Source organism: Pimephales promelas, chromosome 3, assembly GCF_988280905.1.
Source record: "Pimephales promelas chromosome 3, fPimPro1.hap1.1, whole genome shotgun sequence".
In the NCBI taxonomy this organism is placed as follows: Eukaryota; Metazoa; Chordata; class Actinopteri; order Cypriniformes; family Leuciscidae; genus Pimephales; species Pimephales promelas.
In genome coordinates this window covers 8,554,832-8,567,720 of record NC_142771.1, presented here as the reverse complement: position 1 = coordinate 8,567,720, position 12,889 = coordinate 8,554,832, and the positions used below count along the sequence as shown (strand labels likewise).

The window sequence follows — 12,889 nt, the reverse complement described above, 5'->3', positions numbered from 1 at the left end:
AGTTTCAAAGCAAGTTTGGTTCCAACACAGCAGCAGCATCATCTCTTCTTTTCCAACTAGCCCATTAAGAACTACAACACAATCTACTCTGCTCCCGCAGGTTTTGTCCAACTTAACTTTGGACAGTCAAGTTCAGAAAGCAAGTTTGGCCCACTGCTGCAGCAGTATCATCTCTTCCACTCCCGCAGGAGTTCCATTTTTCTTCTTCCAACTCGCTCCATTCGTGCGGAATCATTATATCTTTCGCTCCAGCAAGTGCCCAATCCTCCTCTCAACTCACCATAAGATACCTGGATAGCAAGTCAAAAGCAAGTTTGTCCACACTGTAATTTTTTTTTGTCAAATTAACAGTAACTTACTGGCAACAATTATCCAGTACTTGCTGTATTTCATTTAACAGTAAAATTACCATAACACTAACTACAGTACTGTTAAGCATACTGCAAATTAAATAACATTATTTTACTGTAATTTCTTACCATATTAAAGTACAGAATTACACTGTTAATTTTTAATAATACTGTATAGTATGAAATGTTATTGTATTTATTTTATAGTGCTACTGTGTAACCTGTAGAAAATCCGTAGAAATATTATTTTAACTGTTAATGGGAAATAGAAAAAAGAACAATTGAAGCTTTAACTGCACAAGGTTTATTGTGTATTTTCAAACACATTAGTACATTTACATAATATACATTTAAATACATTAATACAATTAAATACATTAAAGGTGCAATACCTAAGATTTTTGCATTAAAATATCCCAAAATCACAAGGCCAGTGTTATATATTTAGTAAAGATGATAACTCACAATATTCCAAATGTTTCAAACAATGTTTAAATCGCGAGAAAATTGAGATTTTAACCAAGGAAACGGCACGTGTCAGCAGGGGTGAGCTGGGAGTCGCGAGTCAATCGCGTCATATCCGCTTACCTCGGTTTCCGCTCTTACTACGTGTAGTCCTGGACAAATGCGGTAGTTGTAGTTGTGCGTTAGCGCCTATCAAACGGCAGCTTGTTTCGCGCATTTGTTATGGAATGGAGCACATATATTCTTTTCATTTATTCTCGGAATGTGAACTATTGGCTGTAAAGGGGGTCACACACCGGACGAGAAGCGTCGCGCCACGTTTAGGACAACTCCAGTAACGTTATCGAACACCGGACGCGCACTTTCTCATCAGTGTATGGCCAGCAATATTGTTATGTTTAATGACAGAAAATGAAGATAATGTCTGTTCTATGTTATTGTACTGTACAATTAAATACAATCGTTGCTGAGTCTGCATTCTGAAAACTTTACCTCAGAGCATCCGTTCACAGAATGAATTGAGAATCTCACGTGAAAAATCTAATAATAATCAGTAATTGTCATTCAAGCAGCTGATTTCTGTAAATGACTGCAAAACTAAATGCATAGATATTGCAGCATAGGGCAAAGTCAGGATCCATTAGCAACGGTTTGAGGCAAAAATAATTACAATTTTATATAAAACTATGTAAATGGCGCTCTGTGGCGCAGCAGGGTTTTGAACACGGTCCTGAAACGTTGCTGGGCGCCGCGGACAGACGCCGAATGGCGCCGCCGGTATGTGTACACTTATAGATAATAATGTGTTCGAATAATTATGTGGTGCAACGCGGCGCTGCAGCTTCTCGTCCGGTGTGCGACCCCCTTAACGTTAATTTTGTGAAACTGTAGCTGTGGTTGAATACTTACACGACATGAAAAGATGTGTCAAATGTACATTGCAGACATCCCAAGTCTCCCGGATCTCCCGCATATTGATAGCGTTTCCCTGATGCCCGCAAATTAGTTCAAATCTCCCGGGATATAATGTTAGAGCGAGACATACTGCGCGCATAACATACAGCGCGCTGCGCGTGCACTGTACAGAGGGAGAGACTTTGCGTTTGTGCCTCGCGAACGCGAAAGTTAGCCTTCCCTCCCACCCCCACAATCTTGTTATCGAAATATACCTCCCGGAAATGAATTCTTGCAGGTTGGGATTACTGACATTAAATTGATTTTTTATTTTTTATAAAGTTACCAAGGAGGGCCAACCACGTCAACTCCTTGCGAGAGACCTGCCCCTTCAAACCCTCTCCACCATAGCTTCGTCCAGTGACTCGTACAGTAACATCTGTGATAACTAATTTACTTTTAAACCTGACTTTTCTTGCACGGTTATTTCAGTTTAATGAAATACAAGCATGTCATTAAACGCAACGTTTATAGAAATCGAACTTTACCTCATCCATGACAACTAATTTTCGATTCCCGTCTGACTGATTTATCCACGGTGGAGTTGAAAACAACAGTTCCCATCATTCCGCGTTCCTCCACGTCGTCATCAAGCAAAGCCATTGTTGTTGTTTTGAATGTAGCGCCCTCTAGCGGCATCTAGATCTTAGGTATTGCACCTTTAATAATAAAAATGTAATATAATACAATAAAAATCATGCATGACAATCATGAACAATTATGCATAAATACATGCAAAAATTATCATGAACAGGTAAAATAGAAAAGATTAAAGGGGTGCTATCTGATCAATATCTATTAGAAAGATAGTTCATAACAACTCAGCCACCCACTCCCTGCTGGGGTAAAACAGCTTAAACTAGTCTAAGGCCCCGTCCACACTACTGCGTTTTCGTTTAAAAACGGAGAATTAAAACGAAAACGATCTCCGTCCACACTAGCGTTTTATCTGCGTATTAGAATTGATCTCCGTCCACATTAAAACGACTGAAAACGTGGATCACGTGACCATTCACCAACACTGGGCATGCGCGCGCCGGTGTAAACAGTGGTTGGCGAATCAGGGAAAGATACGTCATGACTGATGACACCCAATCATAGAGCCGAGCGTGAGCCTCTGCGTCATCGTTTGTAAACTCCTCCGTTTTGTCTCGTCCACACTAAAACGCCCTCCGGAGATTCAAAACGCAAAACGCAGCTGCAGCGTTTCTAAACTTCTCCGTTTTAGGTCTTCGTTTTTCCCGTTTTAGTGTGGACGGGAGGTGCAAACGTAGCAAAAGGTCTCCGTTTTTAAACGAAAACGCAGTAGTGTGGACGGGGCCTAAGATTGTCTATTGGTTTGAGATAGACTGTCTAACTGGTCAGTTGCTGATTTTAAAGGGTTTTTGGCTGCTTTCTATCTAAAGGACCAGATTTGCAGGGCTGGGAGACACATATAAACTTATAAACTATAAAAGCTTTGACGAGTAAACCACCAATCCAGATGAGTATTACAAAATGACAAGTTATCCAGTGTCCTTTAAAAAAACTAAACACAAACAACCTCATCATGCACATGTGCCATGAAAAACTTGCATTATGGTATTAATAATCATTTATAAGCAGACTTATGTTCTAACTTTTGCAATAGGAAGTTTTCTATCCAAGCTTTTATGCAATTAAACCTTAAACTGTACAGTAATGTTTATTTTTTTCACATAACAATTCTAAACAACTTGCAGATAGACAAAATTCACAGATGGATAATAATCCGTTTAAAATGTTCTCAGTGGGTCAGTACTGGACCAAGGTAGTAGTAGTTAGATAAATAGAATAATTAAATTAGATTAGATTTACAATTCATCGGTTGTCAAGATGGATAGGGGTCCGGTCTTCTTAACATGCACAGCTCACACCTGTGGAAAATGCACAGCTCACTGTGGACTTATACAGACGTTATAGAACATTCCGCGGCCAGTTCTTTCTAACGTTAATCTGTTAACGTAAGTAACTCATATGGTTTGCATAAAAATATGAATTACTAACCAGATGTATGGCGAAAACGTTGCCGACAGCGACGCGATGCACGGCCTGCGTGTTCTTACAGAGGGAAGGGAACTGAAGAGTTCTTCATAAAATGGCAGCTTGTTGGTTATTTTTCGCGGTCATTTCGTACTAATGTATTTGAATTTACAGTAATATCCCAAATGCTATGCAGGCATCTCAATTGCGACTTTATTTCACGCAATTCTGACTTTATAACTCGCAATTCTGACTTTATAACTCGCAATTCTGACTTTATATCACGCAATTCTGACTTTATATCTCGCAATTCTGACTTTATATCACGCAATTCTGACTTTATATCACGCAATTCTGACTTTATATCTCGCAATTCTGACTTTATATCTCGCAATTCTGACTTTATATCTCGCAATTCTGACTTTATATCTCGCAATTCTGACTTTATATCTCGCAATTCTGACTTTATATCACGCAATTCTGCCTTTATATCTTGCAATTCTGACTTTATATCACGCAATTCTGACTTTATATCTCGCAATTCTGACTTAAAAATCTCGCAATTCTGACTTTATATCTCGCAATTCTGACTTAAAAATCTCACAATTCTGACTTTGTAACATGCAATTGCGACTTTATATCTCGCAATTTCGACTTTATATCTCGCAATACTGACTTTATAACACGCAATTGCGACTTTATATCAATCAGTTCTGACTATATATCTCGCAATTCTGTGAAAAAAAGTTAGAATTGTGAGATATAAAGTCGCAATTACCTTTTTTATTTTTCATTCTGTGGCGGAAACAAGCTTCCATATAATTCCGCTTCCAACCTGTAGGGTGACCACACAGGAAAAGTTACTTGATGTTGCTTTAAAGTTGTTATGAACTGCTCTGAGACGTGGAGATGAAGATCCAAATGCAGCTTTATTTTAGAATAGTCATACAGGCAGGGTCAAGAATTAGCAGACAAGACAATGGAGAATACACAGTGGGAATCCAAGAAACAGGCAGAGGTCAGGGCAGGCAGCAATAATCAGAATCCAAGAACAATCCAAAATCAAAAACCAGAAAACAAACACAGAAAACGCTCAGAAATGCAGACACACAGTACAACAAGACTACGTGGTGAGCAAATGAACGAACATGGTGTAAATAGACAGACTAACAGGATGAGACACAGGTGAATGCAATCAGTGAATGAGGTACAGGTGAATGTGATCAGTGATGGTGAGTCCGGCCAGTGAGTTATGGGAAATGTAGTTGTGAGTGATAATAGTCTTATCTGGAGTGCCCTCTGCTGGCTCAAAGGGCACTCCAGCTGGTGACCGTTACAAAAGTAAGGTGAACCAAATTAAACAAAAAAATGTAAACATCTTTGTAACATAAATCTCACACAGATAACTGCTGGCTATTAACAGCACACACAAATTTGCAACTGGAATTAATCTAGAGATTATATTTTCATTGCATCAGCGACTACACAGTCACCGCCTGTTAAAAAAAAGCAACATGTAGCAAATCATTAATATTTACAGATCTTCTCCTGGTCTGAAGCACAGGCTCAACTCTTCAGCACAATGGTGATTCACAAAACACAGACAACAGAATCACTTTAAATCTAAGAATTTGTACTTAAAATTACAGCAATAACTTTCCAACAAACCTTGCTTTGCATTTGTAAAATTAAAAGTAGCTGCTAAATGAACACATGTAAATGTAAATATCAACATCATAAATAGATATTATGTGTTAAATGTGATTTATATTTTTTAACACCCCAATAGCAGTTGGTTATAAATAGACAATCAGGTCTGTTTACACTTCAGTCTGCACTGAATCCAAAAGCACATTTCTGGCATCCTCTGCAATTTCATTCAGAGCTTTGTGCAGCATTGCTGAGACTGTGCAAAAGGACATTCCTCCGGCAATCACAGTACCAATTATGGGTATGAGACTCACAGCATACTCAACTGCATCTCCAGCCAGAGCCAGAGATGCAGCACTCAGTAAAGTGAATACCAAAGTTGGGTTTATTCCACCACGCAGTGACGACTTCATCAAACTCTTGTAATGCTCTATGCTCTTCTGAGAGTTTTCACAGAGTTTCTGCAAGGATTCATCATCGAGACCAAAAACTTTGAAATACCTTTCTATCTCTTTTGTTATAATGGCTGAATCCACAACAATTGAAAGACCAGGAACAGGAACCGCAGCCCCTAAAGCAGACAGAAAGGCTACTCTTGAAATACGTTTCTCTTGAGCTTTCTTCTTTTTCTCATTAATCTCCAGTGTGATATTTGGCAAAGCTAATAGCAGCACATCCCTCTTATGCTCTGGAAGATCTGCCTCTATCTTCTTCTCCAGCAGATCAAAATCATAGTTTCCCGATTCATGGGAGGAGATCAGGAAAACAACAGGATCCTTCACATCGATCTCTCTCAGCCCTGAAATGGCAAAAAAGGAATACATAATATCATTATATAGAATATTATATATATATATATATATATATATATATATATAGACTTAATTATACATTTTACATTAATTTAACATTAACAATGATAAAATTAATTTATGAACAATGATTATTATTTATAATATAATCTATAAGTATAATTTATAGTATGAATTTTTATGTGAGAAAAGTTCTGATAAAAGATATCAGAACAGATTGCCGTTTTTGATGTTTACTGCATTGACCAACCGTTTTCACAGTACTCTCTGATGGAACGAAGTGTATTTTTCTCATCAAAGTTGGCCTTCCTCTTCTCAGCAGCAATGTTAGAGTCAATCTTAGAACGAACAAAATAAAACTTTTTCCCCATTCCTGTGATCTCTTTGGCCAGCAGTTCGTGGCATTCCTTAAATCGATCAGCAGCAATGACAATGAATACATCATATCGTTCAATGTTAACCAGTTTAAGGTACTCGTTGGTTTTGAAGTTTGGTGATCCAATGCCAGGAAGATCCCAGACTTTCACATTGTTGTGTTGTGGGTGAAGATAAACCTTAGGTTCCATAGTGGTCTCCACTACACCAGTTTCAGCAGAGCCCTCATCTTCATCTCCTAAACCCCTCAAAGCATTGACAAAGGAGGACTTTCCAGAACCAGACTCCCCTGTGATACCAATGTTAAGTTCTTCAAGATCTTGCATGTCAAGATAATTTTTAATCGTGTTTATGGCTGATGGGAGATCCTGAGTATCTATGGATTCTTTAATGTCTTCCAGGTGCCTTAAATGTGAATTTTCAGCTGTCAAAAATGAAGCCATCTAAAAAACAAAAGTAAACTGTGTTATAAATAAAACCTTGGCAACCCAGTCAACATGTTGATCTCACCGTGATCTCACCAGCAATGTAAGATCACAATAAGCTAAAAGTGTAACTCACAGAGCACTCACTGTGTGCTCATACTATGACCACAATATGAGCTTATCCCAGCTAGAATTGTTATTGTTCTATTAATGTTTTGAGAGCATTTTGTTGTTTTTTGTGTTTTCTGTAGCTTATTTTATTTTTGTTACCAGAATGTTCTCCTAAAAGGCAGGATTAGTCAAGTCAAGTCAAATATATTTATATAGCGCTTTTCACAATAGATTGTATCAAAGCTGCTTCACACTATCAATCAAGGCAACATCACAGTGTTTGTTTATTCATAAAAAGACAATCAAGATTGGTAGAGCTGATCAATGATGGGTCATGATGGGTCATGATGTATGATGGGTCATTTAATTTGAATATGCCCAACTGAGCAAGCCAAAGGCAACAGTGGCAAGGAACCGAAAAACTCCATCAAGTGACCCGACGGTGTCCTAAAACTCCATCAAACGACCCAATGGAGAAAAAAAAACCTTGGGAGAACCCAGGCTCAGTCGGGGGCCAGTTCTCCTCTGGTGTTTATGAACTAGAGGCCAAATTTACAGTAACTGTGAGATAAAAAATGTATATGAATGCCTGGCTGAAGAGATGCGTCTTTAGTCTAGTTTTAAACTGGGAGAGCGAGTCTGAGCAACGAACAATATCAGGAAGGCTATTCCAGAGCTTCGGAGCTAAATGTGAAAATGCTCTCCCTCTTTTGGTGGATCTGGATATCCTTGACCAGAAGCCTCGAATTTAGTGATCTTAAAGAGCGCGATGGATTGTAGGGCGATAGAAGATCTGTTAAATAGACTGGAGCTAAACCATTTAGAGCTTTATAAGTCAAAAGCAATACATTGTAATTAATGTGGAACTTTATAGGTAACCAATGAAGTGATGCTAGAATCGGTGTTATATGATCATATTTTCTTGATCTAGTAAGAACTCTAGCAGCTGCATTTTGGACTAACTGTAGCTTGTTAATTGAGGATGCAGGACAACCGGCTAATAAAGCATTACAGTAATCTAGTCTCGAGGTCATGAATGCATGAACTAACTTTTCTGCATCAGAGGAAGATAGCATGTTACGTAGCTTAGCAATGTTTCTAAGCTGGAAAAAGGCTGTTTTTGTTACATATGAAATATGCTTTTCAAAAGACAGGTTGCTGTCTAATGTAACACCTAGGTCTTTTACTGTAGCGGATAGAGTAACAGGGCATCCTAATATGTTAAAGTCGTGCTGCAAAAGGTTTTGTGGACGGTTTGTAGAACCAATAAGTATTACCTCTGTCTTGTCTGGATTTAATAAAAGAAAATTACGTGTCATCCAATCTTTTATATCTTTAACACAATCTGTCAATTTGGATAATTTAGCGAATTCATCTGGCCGTGATGAAATATATATTTGAGTGTCATCAGCATAACAATGGAAACTAATTCCATGTTTCCTTATAATATTACCTAGTGGCAGCATATTGAGAATAATAAAGGGCCTAACACAAATCCCTGCGGCACTCCATAGTTTGCCGAAGTTATGATCGTTTTTTCTCCGTTTAAGTAGACGAAATGGTAGCGGTCAGATAAGTATGACCTGAACCAGCTTAATGCTTGTCCTTGAACACCATAATTGTGTAGTCGATCTTAGAGTATTGTTTGATCTATAGTATCGAACGCAGCGCTAAGATCAAGTAAAACTAGTATTGAAATACAGCCTTAGTCCGAAGCTAGAAGTAAATCAGTTGTGATTCTAACAAGCGCAGTTTCAGTGCTATGATGCGGTCTGAATCCTGACTGAAACTTTTCATAGATGTCTTTATCTTGCAAGAAAGAGCCGAGTTGAGCGGACACTACTTTTTCTAATATTTTGGACATAAATGGAAGATTTGAGATGGGTCTGTAATTTGCTAGGTTATTTGGATCTAATTGCGGTTTCTTAATAAGAGGTTTTATAACTGCCAGCTTGATAAAGATGAGTTAATAATATTAAGAAGAGGCTCTTCCACTATAGGTAACACTTCTTTCAGTAGTTTAGTTGGTATAGGATCTAATAAACATGTTGCTGTTTTAAATGAAGTGATAAGTTTATTTAACTCTTTTTGTTCTATGGTTTTAAAGCATTGTAATTGTTCTTGTGGGGTGATAATTGCGGCTGAATTATAAGGCGCAAACAAAGATTGAGAGCTTATGATTGTGATTCTGTTGCTTTCAATTTTCTCTGTGAAAGTTCATGAAATCATTACTAAACTGTAACGGGATATTTTGATCGGGTGACATCTGTTTATTTGTTAGTCTAGCCACGGTGTTAAATAAAAACCTTGGATTATTTCGGTTGTTTTCTATTATTTTGCTGAGGTGCTCAGTCCTGGCGTTTTTATAACGTGACGTACTGTCTTTACACGCGATTCTAAAGACCTCTAAATTAGTTTTTCTTTCCATTTACACTCTAAATTTCAGGTTTCTCTCTTTAAAACATGCCTAGTATTATTGTACCATGGTGCTATACTTTTTTCTCTGACCTTTTTTAATCTAATGGGTGCAACAATGTTCTAGAGAGAATGGAGCTCATAGTGCTAGTCAGTTCGTCTAGTTCATCTGTTTGGGTTCAGGCAGCAGCTGAGTCAGATCAGATAAGCTATTTGAGAAATGATCTTTGGTGGATGGAAGAATTGTTCTACCTGGACGATAACGTGGCGCAGCATGACATATTACAGCAGTACGTAATATGCAAGTCACCATGTTATGATCAGTGACATCATCGCTTTGCGGTATAATATATCAGTTGGAATGGTTCCATATGATATAATTAAATCTAGTGTATGATTAAGACGATGAGTTGGTCCGGTGACGGTTTGCTTGACCCCGAAGGAGTTTAATAAATCTGTGAACGCAACCCCTAATGCATCATTTGTATTATCTACGTGTATGTTAAAATCTCCAACAATTAATGCTTTATCGACATTCACCAATAGATCCGAGAGAAAGTCTGCGAACTCTTTTAGGAATTCAGCATATGGCCCTGGAGGTCTATATACGGTAGCCAATGCTAGAGATAATAGGAATTTCTTTCTTACATCTAACAGCGTAACATTTAGCACAAATACGTCAAACGAATTAAACGTACGACGAGTTTTCTGAGTAACATTAAGGATATCTCTGTAGATTGTTGCGACACCGCCGCCACGACCGGTCAGACGAGGCTCATGCTTAACAGTATCCTGGCGGAGTAGATTCGTTTAGACCGAAATACTCATTTGGTTTTAGCCAGGTTTCAGTAAGGCACAGAACATCGAAGTTATTATCTGTGACCATTTCATTTACAATAACCGCTTTAGGTGTGAGCGATCTTGATCTAATGTTTTAGAAGACCTAGCTTTAGAAATTGTTTTTGTTCACTAATAGTGAGATTTTTTGTTTGAATAACAATTAGATTTTTTCTTGATCCCACGTTAGATTTATTATTTGATCTCAGTAAACGAGGAATAGACAAAGTTTCTATGCAATGTTCTACACTAGTATTAATATCAATTAAATTGGTGCAGTAGAGACTGTGATTTGGATTTTTGGTCAAACGGTATTTAACATTTTGGTGATGTTATCAGAGACGGCTGGTCTATTATGGGCGCTGGGGCGCCGCCCCTCCTACCAAGTAAAAAAAAAAGTTTTTTAAGTTTGACAAAAATAAGACTTTCTTCTGTACAGGTGTACGTGTTTTACACACTAGAAGGACAGGGTGGGGGTGGGGATATTTTAGTAAGCCAGCTTAATTGTGTAGTTTTATCCTGGGGGCGCTGAGAAAGAGCGCCCTCGCTATCTAACCAATGAAGCTCTGATATGCTAGTAAAACGTCACTAAATTTTCTCAATTCAACCAATCAGTGTTAATTCTGATAACATGGAGTTTTGAGTTACTTGGTGTGGTCACGTGGCAGTGAGATACGGCCAGCGGCATACGAGAAAGAGACCATGCAATATCTTCTTCAAACTCCATTTGAAAAAAAACACTGGGATGAAGATGGTCAGTGTTTCGAGGCCGCAAAGGCCGGTCTGATAAAACGGTGCGTAGCCTATATTTGCACTATGTGTATGTGTTTTTACCTAAAACACGCCTGTGACGGAGTAGCTAGTGGCGTGGATCGTAGAGCATATAGTTCGGGAAAGACCTTTGATGCAGTCGGACCCGAGTTCGAATCCGCCTTTTGCCGAACATATGAGATGTAAAATGTATAAACTATCATGAAGGTCTCTAGCATTATATTTTCCCAATGAACTAAAATCGAAACCATGATATTGTTTTTTGCCTTTATAAAACAGCACAAGACTTTAAGAATAGGCATTCTGTTTGTGCTGCGTGATTTAGAGAAACGTGTGCACTTTGCATGGTAATCTGGTGTTTTCTACTAAATAAAAGCTCAAGGGTTTATTTCTTGCAAGTGTAGAAATAAGGACTAAAGTGTTTTAATTTTCCTATATTATAGTGTAATGTAGACTAAAATATACTTTTGAAATATTCATTTTCATTTATATAGTATACACCTACATTTATAGGCTACATGGATTTTACGTCATAGGAATAATTATATAGATCATTATATAACTATTATAATAATTGTTTGGCATCCTAAAACGCCATTGATAATGTAATGTAGACTGAGAGTCCCATAATTAAAAAGATGTTTGAGCCCTCTTTATTGTCCTGGTACAAATCAATGATTTATCTTTGTTCAACGAACAGTTCATGGGTTTGAAGCTCTTAATTTTGATCTATCAAAGATCACGAGACTGATGCATTTAACCTTAAAATGTAAAAAAAAAAAAAAATCTTGCGGGGGAGCAGTCAGTAAAAGTCAGTAAAACATAAGATTATCTTTTAAAATTGACTGAACACAGAGCAGTTTTTCCCGTGAGTGAGACTGGAAAACCCGTAGTGGACGAAATCGGAGTGATAACAAAACGCTTAGAGTGCAGACAGGAATGTGCTTTGGCTCCAGTCCTGGTTTTGCGTCCGCACCGTTAGGAGCTCAACATCTGTCTCGCATCCACATTCCCTATTATAGCTAATTATAATTTATTGTTATGCGTTTGTTGTATTGTACTGGTTCATTATCATTACCTGTTAATCTGTTGATTTCTACATGGCAGTTCAATTAATATTGTATTTTTAGACCATTGGTATTAAGTGGCAAGGAGCATGGCCTAAGGCCTAAAATGCGCCAGAATGCAGGAAATCACATCTACGAAATTCAAAATTTGATGGGGGAGGACCCCCAGACCCCCCTCCCCCAACACACAGCCCCACCTACAATATTTTTCACCAGCCGCCACTGGATGTTATCCGACAGAAGATCTGTCCCGATTCTACTTGGGTGTAAGCCATCAGCGTGGAAGAGCCTCGGTCGCTCCCAAAACAGATTCCAATCATTTACAAAGACCAGTTTCTGGTCTTTCTCACCATGACAACTTTTCTGAAGTTAAAAGTTACTGAACTTTTCATGCCCTAGTCGGTACATAGGAAGCGGTCCAGACACTATACTCGATTACACTTCTAAAGACTTTTTAAACATGTTTACTGATAACATTGAGAGAACCTTATGCCCTAACATTCTAAAGTTTCCCAGCAGAAACAGGACTGAATCTATTAAAAGAAGATTGTTTGAAAGTAATACTTTTGTTTGATCAACGTTGTGGAGGTAAATTTTTGCTGTAGTTTTTTTTTTTCTGTTCACTTTTTGATGTTATTTTCTCTATCAGCTGTAAA

At 38.0% G+C, this 12,889-nt stretch overlaps 2 protein-coding genes across 2 annotated transcripts in view; both read right to left on the bottom strand.

Annotated features, from left to right (window-relative positions):
• LOC120481498 (uncharacterized) overlaps positions 1 to 12,889 on the bottom strand; it is an 86,062-nt gene that overhangs the window by 6,663 nt on the left and 66,510 nt on the right. The gene's annotated exons all lie outside the window — the stretch shown is intronic.
• Positions 5,591 to 7,050, bottom strand: LOC120481490 (interferon-inducible GTPase 5). The gene is made up of 2 exons (XM_089129322.1): positions 6,483 to 7,050; positions 5,591 to 6,219 (listed from the first exon to the last, which is right to left on the bottom strand). The coding sequence occupies exons 1-2, from the start codon at positions 7,048 to 7,050 to the stop codon at positions 5,591 to 5,593; spliced, it is 1,197 nt and encodes a 398-aa protein (XP_088985448.1).

Bases quoted from the DNA above. Each gene is read 5' to 3' on its own strand.
- LOC120481490 (XM_089129322.1), bottom strand. From the start codon at position 7,050: ATGGCTTCATTTTTGACAGCTGAAAATTCACATTTAAGGCACCTGGAA. The intron at 6,220-6,482 runs GTTGGTCAATGC...TTGCCATTTCAG, and splicing joins CAGAGAGTACTGTGAAAACG to GGCTGAGAGAGATCGATGTG.